General features: G+C 47.3%; 1 protein-coding gene across 3 annotated transcripts in view; it reads left to right on the top strand.

The window, feature by feature from the left end:
- The window catches only part of CLMP (CXADR like membrane protein), a 46219-nt gene extending 27422 nt beyond the window's left edge, over nucleotides 1-18797 (top strand). For all 3 annotated transcript variants that reach the window (XM_056509745.1, XM_056509744.1, XM_056509746.1), the window contains 6 exons: nucleotides 8386-8543; nucleotides 9134-9335; nucleotides 10258-10422; nucleotides 11100-11222; nucleotides 13198-13339; nucleotides 15647-18797. In XM_056509745.1, the coding sequence (XP_056365720.1) occupies nucleotides 8386-8543; nucleotides 9134-9335; nucleotides 10258-10422; nucleotides 11100-11222; nucleotides 13198-13339; nucleotides 15647-15941 (1085 nt within the window). In that variant the 3' untranslated portion in view covers nucleotides 15942-18797. The remainder of the gene's footprint in view (nucleotides 1-8385; nucleotides 8544-9133; nucleotides 9336-10257; nucleotides 10423-11099; nucleotides 11223-13197; nucleotides 13340-15646) is intronic.
- Nucleotides 18798-18878: the final 81 nt, after the last annotated feature.

Genomic DNA, 18878 nt, shown 5'->3' with positions numbered 1-18878 from the left:
GGAGTGAAGGCTGGGCCTTAAAACTGCAGCCAGCCCTGCTGGGGATGGGGTCTGAGGGAAAGCTGCAGGCAGCAGCCTAATGTTCTGGTGGCTTCTCCTGGCAATTCAGGCTCCAGAACACCAGGAATTTAAAAAGACAAAATGAACCCCCCTGGAGCAGCAAACAGCAATAATACAAATTTCTTGCAGGAAAGCTGATTTTGTGGGGTTTGTAGATGCAAACCTGCGGTTATTTGAATTTCCAGGATCACAAGAGGGAATGGAGGCAAAGGAAGCAAACTGGGGTGGTTGAGCTCCCCAGTTCTTGCCTCAATTCCCTCCTGCAGGGAGGGATGAAGCTCACCTGGGAATACTCTGAGTTTGCCTTCTTGGGCAACTTTAGAACAAACTGAATTTAAAGGACACCAAGCAGCAGAAAAGCACAACCAGTTCACTGCCTTCTGATTAAAATCTTACACTTTGATGCAAAGTGATAAAAAGGGAGAGGGAATCCTCAGCACAGTAACATTTTTATTGGGAATCCTTATCAACGTCTCAAGTCTCTTCCAATCTCCTCAATTTTCAGAGTTAGCTGATGCAACCTTCTCCTTGGATTTCAAAATGGGTGAGGGAAGATCTGATGGACAAATACTGCTTTGAAAACAGTTTTGTTGCTGTCTCTTTGGGTTTGTATTCTGGATTCTGCTCTGTGTCTGCCTTGGGCAGAGAACTTCATTTCTGTGTGCCTTCATTTGTGTCTCTGAACTGACAGCAACAAGAGACTCCCTGGGAGACTGAGGCCTAAGAGTATTCCTCAGACAAAAGAAATCCTAGAAATTATCACTGAAACCATCTTCTTCCTCCTTATCTTTTTGAAACCAGGTGAAAGGAGTGAAATTTCTGATGCTTAGGGATGGAATGTTGCCTTTAAATCTTTAAGGTACACAAAGCAACACAAAGATGCCTGGGAAAAAAATGGGAATATCAGCCAGCCACTAGTTCTTCTTCCTTCCAGCAGTCTGAGATCTGCACTGACAAACTCCCAGCTGCATCCTGAAAAGCTTGGCTGAGCTGGTGCTGGAAGCAGAGACACCTGGTCCCACTCCCTGATAAAACTGCCTGGACCAAAGGCAGAGGGATTCACACATTGCTGTGCACAGGCACTCTGTGAACCATTACATTGGGAGATGCAGTGCTGGAGCCTTGTTTTCTGTTCTGGAGTCTCCAGGGGTGGAAAGCCAGAATCTCCTGCCTGCACTGGGTTTTTTGAAGTGCAGTGAGGGAAAGGAAAGCACATCCCGAGCTGCTGGCTGCCTGGGAAGCTCCTTGGCTGAGGGAATGCTTCAATGTTTTGTGCTCTGATATTCCCAAACCTCTCCAGGCTCTGGATTCAATGTGGGTTGGTGATGAAAGTCAAGTCTGGCATTTTGAGAGACAGAATTTTGCCTTTTTGTTCCCGTATGATTTCTAGTTGTATGTGGTCACTGGGTGCTGCAGGATTAGTTTTTCACTTGTGTTTAATCCACAGAGGAGTCCTTAGGATTTCCCTGAGGAATATTGAACCCTTTCTGCTGGGGGTATTTGCTGAACCACCTTGTTTAGACAGCAGGAATAGAGAATTTACTCACACAGGGTGTGCACTGAGGCTGTGCCCATCCAAATTTCCAAAGGAAGGATTGCTGGGCACTGTTGGCATTTCTGCTGCTAAAGCATCACCAGCCCAATTCCAGCCCCACTCCTGCTCAGTGTTGCAAAGCTCTAAAATCCAAGTTTTGCTGTGTGCAGTGCTGGTTTTTCTGCTCTCCCTGGGCCTTGCTCGCTCCTCTGCAGCCTCAATTCCAAACCCTCCACGTCAGCACTTGGAAAGGCGGCGTGCAGGACTCTCCTCTCCCTCCCTGTTTGCACAGCCTCCCCCAGCCCCAGCACATGTGGTTCCAATTCCAGGGCTCTGCAGAGCCGTGTGGATGGGGCTGGGCTGGGCTGACCTCTCTCTTCCACCACAGCCCGTTTCAGGGTTTCAGGGAGGGGGAGCTGCCTCTTATCTGGTGTCTCTGGTATTCGGGATGCTTTCACTTCACAACCAAATTCCTGCAGCGGCTGCAGGCAGCGTGCTGGGAGCAGGCTGTGCTCCCTGGGAGCTGCAGAGCTCTGGGAGGAGGCAGCCCTTGGCCTGGGGGTGTGTGCCAGCCAAGGAACACAGCGAGCAGATGTCCCAGGGCACAGGCTGCGCTCCCTTAATGGCCCTGGGGAGATGCGGCCGCCTCCACCTCCCCTCCCCGCGCCAGGAATGCAGCAGAGCTGTCTGCAAGGAGACGCTGCTCGCTGTTTATTTTGGCCTGAAATGCTGTCAGGGTAACTGCTGTGGTCTGAGCAGGAGTGGGGCTGTCGACCTTTCTGGGTTCTCCTCATAACTCTGGGATAAAACAACACAGCTTTCCCTCGTCCTGCTGTACCCGCAGCAAAACTGGGGAAGAGAGCCCAGGGGACATTGAAAGCCTTTGTGCGTCTGTGTCTGTCATCACTCTGAGCAGCACCCGCGGGGGAAGGGGTTTGCTTTCTCAAAAGTTTAATTTTAAGGCCCACTGAACCTTAAATACAGAGTGTGGGACTGGTCTGTGGCGTCCTCGGCACTTCACTGCTCCCGCTCCCAGTCACGCACGCAGCCCTGCAAGTTTCACTCCAGATGGAATTCCTTGGCCATAAAAGTCGTGTTCAGCCTCCTGCCCCAGCAGCTCAAATTCTGAATCTGCTGATTGCAAAACGCTCAGGGTTTTTCTCGTTAGCTCTTGTTATTTCACGGAGGAACTTGGTAAATCATTTCCTATAAGGCTCCAGCAAGATGAGACTCCAGCAGATGTGAAACGTCTCAGATTCCTGGTGGGAGGGAGAGTTCAGAGCTGCAGCATGGCACACTGTCCTTTTTGGGTTTTTTGTCCTTTTTGCCTAATCTGGACACAGTCTGTTTTTAAATACTTTGATTTTAGCACAAAATAGTGAGGCAATTGGATTATCCAGAACTCTGGTGTAGTTCTGTGGGTGTTCTTTCTCTCTGGGCTGATTTGAGTAGGAAGTTCTTGCTTATTTGGGTTGTTTTTACTAAAATGAAGTATTTCAGCAGTTCAGGTCTGGCTCAGAGCAGCTAGAGCCTGGGATTTCTGCTTGCACTGAGGTGTTTTGTTCCAACAGCATGGATTTTGGGAAGAGTGGGTGAGTCAGAACCACAGGGACAAGCCTTCCTTCTTGCAAAGATCCCATTTTCACTCAGAGGAGTCAGACAGATGTGAGGATGACTTTTAGGAGGATTCCACAGAATGATGAACTGGAGAATTCATCTGCAGGGGACAGTTCCTGATGCAGGGAGGACGAGACGTGCCCTGACACCAGGGCTTGCTCTCTGCTGCTGTCACACCTGCACCCAGGAAATGTTTTGATCCTGATGAACAAAAGCAGGCAGAGCACCCATCACAGTGAGCTGAGAATTGTTCAGACAGGGCACAAACTCTGTGTGGTCACCTCTGCAATTCCTGCTCTTGCTGGTCTGTGGGGGAAAGTTTTCCTCAGAGCAGATTCCAGGTGTTTCCTGAGTCACTTCCGACGTCTGGAGTTGCAGGAAAATTACAGGTTGCACTTCTGCTCCTCCCTGGACACCAGGAATATTCTGCTGCAAATCTCAACTTTGAGAAAAAGCCAAAATAAATCCTAAAAAGCGTTGCTGAAGGACAAACTGCACAGATGTCCCTGAAGAAGCTGAAAGTTTTGAGAACCTGTTCTGGATATTCACATTTTAAGTGAGCTTGGTGTAGGTATGGCCTGGGCTAAGCTTACAAAGGATTATTGTGCATTTCTTTTATCTTGATTCTCTGAATCTTTTCTAGGCTCTTCCTCCTAATTCCAGCAGATAAGTGATACAGCACAACCTATTACTTTTTAAAAAGCAGAATCTATTTTTAACATTGCTCCCTAATTCAAACCTTCTGAACCTAATGAAAGATTTAAGTCTGGAAGCTCTTTAGCTTTTAGGATGGGAATTTGCCTACAAATAAAAATGTCAGCAAAGCATTTATTTCCCCTTTGATTCTGCTTGTCTGGTAATGTATATTTGATGTTGGGATACGTGGGGGTGTGTGTACGTACATATAACTGTAATGGGTATGGGAACACTCTGGGCTGCAGCACAGCATGGATGTGAAAATGTGGGATCCTGGAAGGATTCAGGCATGGAAACATTGCTTTGGGGGGACAGAAGTTGTGACAAGGCCAAACACATCTCAGCTCCCTCAGCATTTGCTGCTTGCTCCTTCCCGTTTCAAAGGGCTGATTCTGCTGAAATCCAAACCCTTTGATGACATACGCTCACAATGAGAAGTCCTTAAAATGTTGAAATGACTTCTGAGGAATTCCTCAAGCCTGACATCTTTGCTGAGGGATCCAGCCTGCTGTCCATATTTTATTTTTTTAAATTTAAGTTCTGCCATGTGTGCAAGGCAGAAAGGGCTGAGAGGGCTAAAACCCCCTTTGAATCTTCCCCTGAACAACCTGGGCACGGTCTGGATGGCTTTGGGCTCTATTAAAATCTTTGTTGCTGTGTTTTCCTTGGAGATTTTGGCATGGGGAGGGATGAGAGGAGGGTTGTCGTGGTCTGCGGGGTGTGGGGTGAGTTATTGTGAGTTATTGTCCCGGGAACAATGCAGGGAACAGTCACACAGGGTCACAGCTCCTCCCCTCTGCTCTGCCACCCAAAGCCTCCAGGCCAGCGCTTCCAAAATACTTAAAAAAAATTAAATAAATAAATAAAAAAAGAACAAAAAGAGTTGGGATAAGCAGCAAAACCAATCCCACCTCCTCCTGGAGTCATGGGACAGGAGCTGAGTAAAGCCAAGAGCAGCGATTCCCAAATTCCTGAGAGCACACAGAGCTGCCCACAGGATGTGGAAGGGGGAACGGGTTTGTTGGGCAGGAACTGCGGAGCCTGCAGAAATGTGGCACTGCTTGGGATGTCATTTCTGGGAAAATCACCCCCTTTGTCATCCACTGTGTGCAGGATCCAGCCTTTGAGGCCACCCAGGGCTGTGGAGCTTCATGAGGGGAGGCTTGGAAGAGCAAAGGGATAAATAAATCATAAATCCCTTTGTATTCCTGGCAGTCTTTTAAATAAAACTTAACTGGGGAGGGGGAAATGGTTAAACCCATCTCATTTATTTGCACTGTCCTTGCAAGGTCTCAGCAACACAAATACAGCTTCAGGGAGTTTATTCTTCTTTGGATAATAAAACCTGGAAGGGACCTGGATCTGTTTGTGGCTCCTTTTTCTCTCATGTGCCATAAATTCCACCTGAATCACAATTTCATCTGTTTGCTGCAGTGAGACTCTGCCCAAACTGTGGAAAATGTCAGATTTCTTCATGTTGAGAGCTCTTGGCGTTTTTTTCTGGGTAATTTCTCTACCTGGCTCTAATGTTGAGTTATTGTAAGAGGCTGTTTTATCCTCCTTTCAAAATATGGGTGACTGGAAGGAAATAAAGTCAGACTCCTGTCTAGAGAACCTGCAAAACTTAAACTCCTGTGGGAGTTTTCAGGCATTGGTAAAGCATTAATAATGATTAAAGAGACAAATCAGAGGGGTTTAAATAAGATTTTTTTTTTCTAATAATGCTATGGAAAAGTTTGCACGGTGTGTAAGTTTGGTTATTGGTTCAGTGATGAATCAGCTCCAAGTTATTTCTGATTCTTTGGAAAAATAAAGGGATGCTCTAGGAATTTGTCACTATTCCACTGGATGTCTCCCTGGTTTTTCTCCCCATTACAGGAGTTCATAGGCACAGGGCTCTTCCTCAAATCCACAGATATTTCCTGGGAGCACCAAGCATCCCTCTAAGGTGTGAGCTCTGCTAAACCCAGCCTGAGCTAGAAAGGAATGAAAACTCGGCCTTAAAAAGCAAAATATTTACAATTTCACACAAAAAAACCCGAGCAGGACTAAGCTTCCAAACTCAGAACACCTGCGAGGTTGTGCAGGAACCCTCAGAGCTCCACAGGCTTGGAAAATGTTGCAAATGTGGAGCGAATGTCCCCGTTGTGGTGCCTAAATTAAGGTTATTGATCAGTGATGTCGCAGTGTGGCGCTAATGAGGGCAGCGGGCTCCGGGGAAAAGCAGGAACTCTAATTGCATTTGGCAGCTGGAGCTTTGGGAGCAGCGAATCCAGGGATAAACGGGATTACTTTTCCCTTTAAAGAAAGCAGCTAACGTGGCTGGAAAGGAGCTTTCACTGCCAGCAGCTCAGGAGCAGAGCTGAAACTTTGGCAAGGCTCCACCTGTCCTAAAATTCTGGGTATTTAATGTAATAGATGATAATTCTTGATAAAATATTTGGGAAGGATAAATTAAATATCCACATCTCAGCCGCTGAGGGATGGTCATGGTGGTAACAGATCTGAGAAGGGGAGAAGGAATTTTCTGAAAGTTGGTCCTGAAGAAATGGGAAAAAATGAGGAAGAATCATCTTGGATGTAAATTTTCTGTCTGTTTTTCACTTGAAGGTTCAGGATCCGCTGTTTAAATAGCATAAAAATATATAAATAATGTATAATAATATTATAAGCATAGTAATAAATCCAGCCTGTGTAACTGGAGCCTCTTTTGCTCCTGCTCTGTCCTCCCAGGATTGTGTGTTCAGTCACATGTGGGACTCACAGTGCTCTGAACTTCCCCAATTTTCAGCAGTTTCGCAAGATTTGGCCCAAGAAGCAAAATATTTCCTCCCACTTCATTTCACAGGGAAAAAAAAAATTGGTTTTAGGGTTTCTGCAAACTGTTTTGTTCAACAAAACTGCAGAACAACTCCAGTGCCCAGCGAAGATTTACACCCAAAGCAAATGGCATTGGTGCCCCATGGAAATTTGGTTGGGAAAGTTTTTGATTTTGACCTGGGAGATCCCTGACCCCAATGTAACTTTCCTGTAACTTTCCCTTCCCCTGCTCTCGTGGGTCAGTTTTGAGTTTGAACTTTCCATGGTGAGTCCACATTTAAAAGTTGGAGATGGGCACAGCCAAGAACTGATGGTGGATTTTTGTCCAGTTTTTGCATGGATGCAGAATCAAAACTCGAGCAGCCAGTGCCTAAGGCAGAGCTGCCTGAACATCCCATTTCCCTGCGGGCATCATCTCCTGGGCTGTTCTAGGGCATCCAAGCTCATTTTGGGGGATTTTGTCTGACATTGCAAGGGCTCTGCTTCCCTCTAGCGGGTTTGCTTGGCACTTCCCTTTTTATTTCTATTTTAGACCCTGACAAACCATTTTTGAAAACCCATATATATATATTTTTTTTTTTTTTTTTCAAATTTACTTCCCAATCCTACTTATTCCATGCTTTTCTTAATTGGAACCCCCTTCTTCCCAGTCTGGTTTCTTATTTCTAAATTAAATAAATATCATCTGGTGTTAGGGAAGAGACTCCAAGACTTTGTCAGACTGATGAAAGGTAAATTGAAGCTTTTTTGGGTGGAAATACTGCGTTTGAAATCGGGTAATAAGAGGTGAGGGCAGAGCTGGGGAGGTTTTCTGGAATTTGGAGTGTGCAGAGGCTGTGGGTGCCACTGGAGCATTGACAGCTCTGGAGTGTGAAGCCATCTGCTGGTTTTTTAGGTACCAGTGTGAAAATGCCTGGGTTTGTAGAAATGTCTCCTTCAATCAGCTGCAATCTGTGCAGGCAGCTGAGCTCAGGGTTTGCTTGGATGCTGTGAAGAAAAAGAGAGCGAATCCAGCAAAAAGCTGTAACAGGGTGGTGTTTGCACCACTTAATTGGTGGCTTGTTTGGAGCTTCTTCTGTCTTCACTCAGAGCCAGGATTGAAAAACAAGGAGAAAAATTTTCTCGTGTTCAGGGTTGGTTGTTTATTAAATTTTATCAAAAGCACAGAAAGTCCAGCAACACTTCTTGCCACCAGCTAGAATAGAGCAAAATTGAGGTGAACTTAGTTAGCTACAAGATCTCATAAAGCTAAACAGTCCAATAGAGAATTAACACCTATATTATTTATATTTTTGACCCAATAACCAAACTCCTGTGACCCTCAGTGCAGCACTGACTGTCCAACAGAAACTACTGCCTGAAACCATGAAGAAGGAAGAACATCAAAAGGAGACACGACCCAAATCTTCCATTTTGTCCCATACCCATGACTATATTATAAAACCCTCAAATTTAAAATGTGAAATCACACACTTTTATTTAACTTTTTATTTAACACCTGTGATTTTAACTCACTCAAATTTGGAATCCTTCTCCAAGGCCTCATGTCAAAAGCAGTGTTCTCCAGGAGGTCAGTGCAGAAACCAAACAATCCCAGGTTTTCTGGAATCAGAGCAGAGATGCACCCTGCCCTCTGAGCACTGGTGTTTGTTTTCCAGCTTGCTGTTCTGTTTGGCTGTGCAAGGCTCAGACTGAATTCAAGAGAGTGGCTGAAGAAAACGTGACCCTGCCCTGCCACCACCGCCTGGGGCTGCTGGAGCAGGGCAGCCTGGACATCGAGTGGCTGCTGCACATCTCTGAGACCGTGCAGAAAGCGGTGGGTTTGCTGGGAAAATCACTTTTTTTCTGCCAGCCCTGGGTTTGACAGCACGTCTGTGATGATCGCTGCAGGTTATTCTGGTGATGAGAGCAGTGTTTAGAAAACAGAGCTGATTTAGAGTGTGGAAAAGTTATTTGATATCCACACGTGCTGTGTTGGAACAGGTTGTGTTACAATGGATTTTTTTTTTTTTTTTTTTATGTAGTCAGTCCTCATTAGATCAAGTTCAGAAGTGCCCTTCAGGCTTTCAAAATAACCTTGGATTTTGCAGGCCCAGTTTTCAAATCCTTGGTTTCAGTACAAAACACAGCAGTTCAGTCCTTATAAAAATTAGGTCTGCAGTGACTCAAATGGGCACAGCCAAACCTCCAGACTGCTTTGATGAGCTGTGGCACAAAGTGATGCCTGTTTTGACACTTGTATAAGTGCCCAGTATAAATCTCCAGCAGCAATAAACACACTTTTTGCATCATTCTCAGGGTAGAACCCCAGGTTTGTTTCCTGGGATGTGCAGCTCCTAGAAATGCTTGGATTTGTTGTTCTGTGTGAAAATAAAATTCTAACTCAGTGTCTGCTCTGCTCCTCAGGTGATCACCTACTCTGGGGGCCGTGTTTATGATGACCTGAACGAGGAGCAGAAGGGCCGAGTTTCCTTCACCTCCAATTTCCTTGCTGGAGATGCATCCTTGCAAATCATCTCCCTGCAGTCCAGTGATGCAGGGAAATACATCTGCAAGGTCAAGAACGCTGGGCAGTACGAGTGGGCTCGCATCACCCTCAAGGTCGTAGGTGAGGACAGCTTCTTCTTCTCCCAAAGGGAAAAACAGAAACACATGCTCTCTTCCTGGGGAGAGATTTGTTTCAGCAGGGTATACACACACACAAAGACACCCCGAGACCGGGTTTCAGTCCCAAGTTTATATCTGCCTTTGCATTTTCTGGCCACAGGAAGAGCCCAAAGAACTGGTTTGAGGTTGGTGTGATTAAACACAAACCCATTCTTTCCAAATGCCCGCTGTGATCTCATCACCCAAAGCAGGCTGACAGTCAATCTGAGCCTGCCCTCACCTCCTGCTGGGGATTGGCACTTCATGTCCCAGCCCCTGGAGGTGACAAATGAGCCGCTGGGGCTGGCATTTCCCTCCCCTGGTTTCAGTTTATTGTCGGCTTTTCACACACTCTGTGATCCCATGGAAGAATCCTGTGCTGTGGGCAGAAGGAAGAGATGAGAAGGGAGGGAAAGATGTTCTCAAAATTGGGAAGAGGAATGTGGTGATAGAGCTTCACTGAGGCAAAGAGTGTTAAAATGTCACTGAGGCAGCCAGCTCCTCCGTGGGGGGCAGCTGAACCCTAAAAACCTGGGAAGGGAAGGGAAGGGAAGGGAAGGGAAGGGAAGGGAAGGGAAGGGAAGGGAAGGGAAGGGAAGGGAAGGGAAGGGAAGGGAAGGGAAGGGAAGGGAAGGGAAGGGAAGGGAAGGGAAGGGAAGGGAAGGGAAGGGAAGGGAAGGGAAGGGAAGGGAAGGGAAGGGAAGGGAAGGGAAGGGAAGGGAAGGAGGAAAAGAAGGGGTTTCAGTCCCCTAAAAGCCACCACTGGTGTGATTCCTGAAGGCACTCCAGGGAAGGCAGCTCCTGGAATGTTTAAATGCCGAAGGAAGGGCTCTCAGTGAGCAAGCTGTGCTGTGTCCGCATGACCTGTCCTCTGCTCCTTGCAGAGAAACCCTCCAAGCCCAAGTGCTGGCTGGAGGGGGAGCTGCAGGAGGGGAAGGAGCTGTCCCTGCAGTGCCGCTCCGCCTCGGGCACGGCGCCCATCTCGTACCGCTGGCAGCGCCTGGGCGAGGAGCAGAGAGCCGAGCAGCTCCCGCCCAGCTCCAGAGTCAGTGAGTCGGGGCTTTCCTCCCTCCGGGCTCGGGACCGCGCGGGGAGGCGCCAGCGCTAATCCGCTGCTGCGGCTGCACTGGGGATGCTCCACCTTCCCTCCTTCTTTCCCCCGTTCTTTGTTATTCCCTCTTTCCCCCTTCTTTCTCTCTTCTTTCTTCCTTTCTTCTTCCTTCCTTCATCGTTCTTTCCCCCTTCTTTCCTCCTTTTTTTTGCCCCTTCTTTCCTACTTTCCCCCTCTTCTTCCCCCCTTTTCTCCCGTCTTTCTTCATTCTTTCTCCCTTCTTTTTCCCTTCTTTCTTCCACCTTTTTCTCTTCTTTCCCCCTTCTTTCCCCCTTCGTTCCCCTTTTTTGTTCCCTCTTTCCCCCTTCTTTCTTAATTCTTTATCCCTCCTTTCCCCCTTTTTTCTTCCCTCTTTTCCCCCTCTTTGTTAATTCTTTCCCCCTCCTTTCTCCCTTCTTTTCCCCCTTTCCCCCTTCTTTCTCCCTTCTTTCCCCCTTCTTTCATCCATTTTCCCCCCTTTTTATCCCCTTCTTTCCCCCTTCTTTCTTCTATTCCTCCCGCTATGCATTGTTCTGTAGTTCATTTGACCCCCCAGACCAATCTGTGCCCCCATGACTACCCACAGCTGAAGTTTCTCTCTCCATTCGATGCACCCCGGTGTTTTTCCCGTTGCAGACATCTCGAACCCGGGGCAGGTGCTGCTGAAGAACCTGACTCAGATGAGCACGGGGCTGTACCAGTGCGTGGCCACCAACGAGGCGGGGCAGGAGAGCTGCGCGGTGCAGGTGACAGTGCAGCGTAAGTACCGCCCCAGGGAGGAGAATCAAGCACAAACAGCGCGGGGCTGTGTCCAAAAGGGACACACAGCAGCCCTGAAACTTTATTTCATTAAAGGGAGAGCCCATGGGGCATTTCTCCTGGGGTATCTCGAGTTTTCAAAGGATGCAGCCTCCTTTTTATCCCAATTTCCCTGCCATATTTCCCTCTCTCTATCCCACTGGCTGAGGTACTTGAGAGATCCAGACTTCCCAAATCACATAACACAGACCCCCTGCTAATGTGTACCCTCCCTTTTCTTTTCCTTGTGTCAACCACTGGAATTCATCTGGAATTTATGGTTCTTCCTATTGTTTCTTTCATCTCTCAGTATCTAATTTTACCTATCAGCAGCCCCACAGTTTGTAAAGACAAATCTCTCATTCCATTAATCAATCAGGGAGATCCATCCCATTGTTTCTTTCATCTCTCAGTGCTGGTTTTATCTATCAGTAGACCCACAGTCGGTTTGTAAAGACAAATCTCTCATTCCTTCCACCCAGAATCCTCTCCCTGCTCCACTGCCCCCCAGCTCTCCCACCTGGAAGATTCTGTGCTGCTCCTTTGCCCTTTCAAACTTTATTCACATAAAATAGTTCTTATTATTCACAAAATATTTTTTATTATTGTACTTTGTACTTTGATTCACACAGCAGCCCTCACCTAAAATAATAACATCACAACCTGAGCCCAGACGATGGTTTTATCACTTTAGATATCTGGGTCTGTTAGAAATGCTGGTTTTCAGAATTATTCATGAAATAAAAGCAGGGGAAATGATAACTTAGAGGTTCTTCTGGCTGGAGTGATTGCATGAGGTGACTCTCAGGTATGAATTCTCTCTGTGGATATTCCATCACTCCAAATTATGTATTTGTTGCATTTGGGACAGCAAAATATCTGAAGGCTGAAAAATATCTGAAGTTGGAAAGGCTGACTGTGACACGGAGTAATTCGCAGGATAAAAAGTAACTTTTGACATAGTTAGGTTTTAATCGGGTTTAGCAATTTGTGTCCTGAACAGCAGAGGTGAAAATCCCCTGATGAACCCCACGAAGGGTGTGTGACATCTGCAGGCCAGGAAAAGGGTGGAGTTTACCACCCACCCCACACAATGGAGCTCGGCAGCTCCGGTAAGGCTCCTCACAAAGAACTCTCCTCTCGGAGATTCCATAGCTCCGGATTTTTTCTGCCCAGCCAAGCCTGAAATAACCGGAATATGGAATGAGGAGAACCGGTTTGCCTCGGGCATGTGAAGCAAAAAGCGTCCAGGCAGCTTTGATGGCAATTGAAGCGAACTGGTTTAAAACCTCACTTGGCTTTGCTAAACCCTCCGGAGGGACTGAGCTTGAGGAAACAACTTTCAGCCAAGCCCAACCTGACCACTTTCATCACAAAAAGTTGTCATAAACTACCAGCAAAGGGCCATAACCCGTGGGAAATGTTCTCTGGTTACCTTGGCTGGTTTGGATGGAAAATGCCCTGCACAGGATGGTTTCCCTCCCTCCTTTGTGCCTCAGTCAGGTCAGTTTTTCTCCACATTTGAATAATTCATTCTGGAAGTGGGTTGTGAGCATTCAAGGGGAGTTGAAGTGAAAACAAAATCCTCATGAATCAATCAAACACTCCTCTGCCTCCGGGGTGTGCCCGGTGCCGTGTTTCACGTGTGGGCTGTCCTGTCTTTGCATTTTCTGTATTTTTATAGAAGGGGATTTCTCCTCCTGATTTCAACCCGTCCCCACAGCTGAGGGCACAGCATTGCGGTTTCACCTTTGCAGAGGTGATTGCTTCGCTCCCTGGCAGCTGAAGAGAAACTGGTTCAACTTCTGTGTGGAGACACACCTAAAAAAATTAAAAATAAACCCCAGCGTTCTGTCTGAGTTATAGCCAGCGCTAGGACTTGTAGCATGGACTAGAACAGCAAGTGTCAGCAATAAATTTGTTTTTTGGACAACAGATGCACAAAATATCGGCATGATCGCCGGGGCAGTGTGTGGAGTGGTGGTGGGGCTCTCCCTGCTTTTCCTGGTGGTGAGGCTGACAATAAGGAGGAAAGAAAAGAAGAGATACGAGGAAGAGGAGGCGCCGAATGAAATCAGGTAACACCTTTTATTTAATCCCACCTCCCACGCTCCCTTCTCACAGTTCCCCACCTCTTTGCACCGCGGTTTTAACCAACTATAAGCAGCTTTAAGAGTCTTCAGAGGTTGTTCGAAAAAGTCTCGGTGAAATATCGCTGACAAATTTCTTGACTGCGAGAATCTTTGTGAAGACTTTCCAGAAAATCAGATTCAAGTCCCCCTCCTCTCCCCCGGGCAACTTAGCACAGACCTCAACCACTGTTTTCCCTCACATTTGCAATTTCGGTATTTGGAAGCATTTGCATGTTCCATCACGGTGTTAAATTGAAGCAGCTTGTCCGTTGTGGTTCTCAAAGGGTTTGGGGTGGTTAGTGATTCTGAGAAGATTTGGGGGTGCTTTTCTTTCCTTTTTTTCTTTTTCTTTCTTTTCTTTTTCTTTCTTTTCTTTTTCTTTCCTTTCTTTCCCACTCTTCTTCCCTTCTTTTCCCCCTTCTCATCCCTCTTCTTTCCTCCTTCTTTTCCCCTTCCTTCTCCCTTTTTTCTCCTTTCTTTCCCCCTCTTTCCACCTTCTTTTCCCCTTCTTTCTTCCTTCTTTTCCACTATTCTTCTCTTCTTTCCCCTTTCTCTCCTCCCTCTTCCCCCTTCTTCCCACCTTCTTTCCCCCTTTTCAGTTTCTTTCCCCCTTTTTCCCTCCATTGCAGCTCCTATTTGGCACACAATGAAGCAGACACGTTCTCTGAGCCCTCCTTGAGCCTTTTGAACAACTGTTCTCCCGGATTTAGCTCCGGGTGAGCGCGGAGGGAAGCAGGAGCACGGGGAATGCTGACTCCTGTTCCTGGAGCTCATCTGTTCCTGCCCAGAGCTGCCCTAAGCCCAGCTTGGGCTCCAGCCAGGCCAGCCTCAGCTCCTCAGCAAGGAAAGATCTATTTCCAGGAACGACTTTGAGCTGCTGCTGCCCTCGAAGAAACAAACCCTTGATCCATCTTTATGTCTATTTGTGCTGGTCTCACATCTCTGCACCATCTGTAATCCCTTCAGTGCTGATCCCTCTCACAAAGGCAGCCTCTGCTGATTTTCCCCTTTTCCTGCTCCTTTCACTTTCACATCCCGCCTTGCAGTTGGAGCCTCTCTCTCTGCTATCACCCTGCTGTTACATCTTTCCCCTCTTTCTCTCTCTTTCCGTCAGGACGTGGTTGTGGCGCTTCTCTCACTCCCCACAGGGTGGTTTGAAGTGGAAGAACCGGTTCCAGGCAGTCGTGCCCAGGCCATTTGTGTGACAGGATTGCAGAGCAGACAGCTCCATCTGCGCTGCCTGCTCCGACACTTTGTTCGCTGCACACACACAGAGCCGGTTTTAAACAGAGTCTGTTTATTCCAAATTCGTTCATCAACACTCAGCACTTTAATCCATAAACTTACACGGCAGAGAGTTTGGACAATTTGCAGGATATTTAATTAAGTCCCCCCTTCTTCCTCTGAGCAAATTAGCACAGACCTCAACCAACTGTTTTCCCTCACATTCACAATTTCGGTATTTTGAAGCATTTGCATATTTTTTCATGGTGTTAAATTGAAGCTGCTTGTACACTGTGGTTCTGAGAGGTTTTGGGGATGTTTTGTGTTGCTGAGAAAGTTTGGGGTGGTTTTCTTTCCTTCTTTCTTTTCTATTTCTTTTTTTCTTTCTTTACTTTATCTTTTCCCCTCTTCTTCCCTTCTTTCCTTCCTTCCTACCCTCCCCCTCTGGTTCTCTTCTTTCCCTCTTCATTTTCCTCTTCTTTCTCCTGCCTTTCTCCCTTCTTTTCCTCTACTTTTCCTCTTCTTTTCCCCCTACTTTCTCTTCTTTTTCCTCGTTTCCCTTTTTTTCCTCCTCTTCCCCTTCTTTTTCCTCTTCTTTCTCCCTTCTTTATTCCTTTTCCCCCCGCTTTTCTCCCTTCTCCCTGCCCTACTTCTCCTCCTTTCTCTTCTTTTTCCTCTTCTTTCCCCCTTCTTTTTCTTCTTTTTTCCTTCTTTCCACTCTACTTTTCCTCTTCTTTTTCCTCATCTTTCTCCCTTCTTTCTCCCCTACTTTTCCCTTTCTTTCCCCCATCTTTTTCCTCTTCTTTCTCCCGCTTTTCTGCCTTCTTTTCCCTGCTTTTCTCCCTTCTTTCCCCTTCTGTCGCCTACTTCTCCTCTTCTTTCCCCCTTCTTTTTCCTCTTCTTTCCCCCTTCTTTTTCCTCTTCTTTCCCCCTCTTTCCTCCCTTCTCTCCCCCATTCCCGATGACCTGCAGAGGATGACACAAACATTTCTCCCGTTGTTTGATTCCTGTGCGTGTGTTCGCCCGCAGGGAAGACGCCGAGGCCCCCAAGGCGCACCTGGTCAAACCCAGCTCCTCTTCCTCCGGCTCCAGGAGCTCCCGCTCGGGTTCCTCCTCCACCAGGTCCACAGCCAACAGTGCCTCCCGCAGCCAGCGGACTTTGTCCACCGAAGCCACTCCTCACCTGACCCCTCCCCAGTACAGCCAGCGGCAGCCGGACAGGAGAGAGCCGGAGCCCAAGAAAGTGGATTACAGCACGGCGCTGAGGATGGGAGCGCCCGCGGTGATGGTGCCAGCGCAGAGCCGCGCGTTCCAGACCGTGTGAGCATCCCCGGAGCATCCCCGGGGCAAACCCGGAGCATCCCCGGGGCATCCCCGGGGCATCCCAGCACCGCACACAGCACCAGCCACTGCGCATCGCCACGATAGCCACTTCTCTTCCTGGTCACCTTCATCTTAATCACTCGGGATTACTCACACCACGAGGAGCCCTCCCATTCAATTCTTTCTGAACAGCTTCCAGCACTGAGGTTCTGATACAGACTTGAGAAAGAGGGGAAGGAAGTTCCTTTCTAAATTATCTTTTTTTTTTTTTCTCCTTTGAAAAGGGAACACTGAGCATTTAAAACCTACGAAGGGTGAAGTATACTTCAGGCTTTACAAGTGAAAAGAAGCCAAACCTCAGGATTTTTTAAAAGGGATCAACAGAGACTTCAAGATGCATAATATTCCAGAGAGGTTTTGTGGGGAGGGAGAAGTCTCTTGGACTGGTTTTGGAGAAGTTTCTCAAGATGTGTTGTCTTAAGTGAAGATTTTGAGGCTGAGGGTGTCCAGTCTCAAAGGGAACTGACAGGTGCTTCACATTTTCTGCATTCAATGAAATAAATACTGGAGGCTGCAATTAAAATGGAAATTAAAGGATCACTCCTGAAGGACAAGAGATGCAGCATTAAGGTGTCTGAACTAAACTCTGGACTAAAGAGAAAGGACCTTTTCTGTCAAGAAAACAGAGGTGCTTTAATTGCCAGAACAAACTTAGGGCCAGGGGCCTGACTCTGCTTCCATGTGCAGCACTGCAGAGCCACAGGAGCCCCTCTGGAGGGGTGGCTGTGGCTGATGAGCCTTAGAGAGAGGAGAACTGGGCACTGAACCCAGCAGGAAGGCACTGCCCACCTGGGGAGGGCACCAGTGTACCAAAAACCTGGGTGGAGTGTTTGGGAAAGCTCTGGGTTATTGCCAGTGTTGAACTGGCCAGGTTTGGCCAATGGAAAGTTCTTTCCAAGACTGAACAAACAGTCTGAGCTGACCCCAGGGAAAGCCTGAAGGATTCCCTGGCAGAGGAAATCATACCTGGGACAGGTAAACAGGCACAAAATGCTGCTGCCATTAGGAAATCTTGGTGTGTGTTGTCCCACCCTACACCAAACACTGGGCCATGTGCCAGAGCTGAGGCTTCAACCTTTAGCAGGACTCTTTAAAAATTGCAAGAATTGTAAAAAAAATTATTTTTTGTGAGCAACCAGGTTAAACATTTCCACAAATTATGAAATTAGGAAAGGATGGGAGGTAGGGACAGATGAGGAATTCTGTCACTGGTATTTTCCTCTGAAGGACTTGGCTCTGATCACTGCCACACACAAAACACTGAGCTTGTAGGTTCTAGATTCCTGCATTCCTCGACTGGTGATTTTCTATTTAAGAAATTAGGGTGTTTGGGTTTTTTCCCCCACTTAAGGGAAGGAAAGGGTTTCTCCAATTTGTGAAAAAGCCTACAGAAGATGGATGAGCACAGAACCACCACAGATCTCTAATTCTTTCACTCCAGGACTGTCATTCTTTTCCTTTTCTGACTGAGACTCAGAATTCTAATTTCTTTACCTGAGATCTTTGACAACCTGATCAAAGCCAAGCCCTGCTCGGGCTACTTCCACATGGGAAAGAGTTTTCAAACTTGCCCACACTATGTGAGAACTCTTCCTGAGAGCAGCCAAAATTCCATTGCTTTCTCTAGCACAGATTTAACCCTTGGCAGGACAAATTCCTGATGCTGTACAGGGAAAACAACCCCAGTTTTAAATAAAGGGACCTGGAATGAGGTGTTGGATGCCAGTGCTGGGGGTGGATTTCTGTCACCTCACCTGGATGCTCCAGGAGCATATCCCTGCCTCAGCTGGGTGTGAAGCAGCAGCTCTGTGTGTCTGTGATTCCTCTGCAGTTGTTTTTTTTTTCCTGAGCTCCAAAGATGCTCCAAAGCACTTCCAAGCCACTCCAGAGTTGGGAAAATTCCAAAAGCAGGAACAGGATGGTGAAAGCAGCTTGTGGGTTCTTCTGTGTTGAAAGTTCCCTGTGCTGCACCTGAGGATCCTCACCCTGCACACAGAGCCCCAGCAGTGCCTGAGCCTCCAGGAGCTGCTCAGCACAAACCCAGGGTGACAATTCCAGCAGCTGAGCTGGCCCAAGGCCCTGGGCAGTTTTGAGTCACAGCCCGGGCTGGTAATTAGCAGAGAGGAGGCTCTGCAGCCTGCAGGGAGCAGAATTGGCCCTGGCAGGTTTTCCTGGAGCCTCTGGGCAGCCCTGGCAGGTTTTCCTGCTGTGAAACCACTCCTTGTGCTCTGAGCTGTCTGAGGCACAGCCTGAGAGCTTTGGGAGTTGTGGGGAAGGTCAGGCAGTGCCTGAAGCTGCTCTGGGGGTCCATCCTGGCTGCTCCAAGCCCTGCTGGAATTTCCCAGCCCTACTGGGATGCAGGCACTGCCCAGGTATCACCTTCAGCCCACATCAGTGATTCACAGGGAAGGGAAAGTTCATCACCCAAAGGGAACAGGAGAAAGGATCATTCCAAAGGTTTTCCAAGCTCCAGCTGATCAGGAGTTGCACAAGGGAAGCAAATAAGCCAAACCCTGTTTTGTAAAATAGTGTGTTAAAGCATTTACTGTCATATACCAGCTATTACTTGTGTGATTAAATGCCTACCATGTTATGTAGCTTTTTGTTTCTCAGCAGCTAAACTAAGCTTCCATCTCTGCTACCTGCTATGATTGGTGTACTTGTACTGTGTCTGAACAACTCAGAGAAAAGCAAATATTTATTATTGATTCCTTTGAATCAATGATTTAATAATTTTTTTTGGTTGGTTGTTTTATAAATAAAGGTGCTGCAGCTGAAGTGCTGCAGCTCAACTCAACTCGTACCATTTTCTGTGGTGTGATGAGTTTCATGCTGTCAAAAAAAAAAAAAGGATGGAGTTAAAAATACCATTTTTAAG

This window comes from Oenanthe melanoleuca, chromosome 24, assembly GCF_029582105.1.
Source record: "Oenanthe melanoleuca isolate GR-GAL-2019-014 chromosome 24, OMel1.0, whole genome shotgun sequence".
NCBI lineage: Eukaryota > Metazoa > Chordata > Aves > Passeriformes > Muscicapidae > Oenanthe > Oenanthe melanoleuca.
The sequence above is the reverse complement of the archived record's forward strand: the minus strand, read 5'-3'. Positions and strand labels throughout refer to the sequence as shown.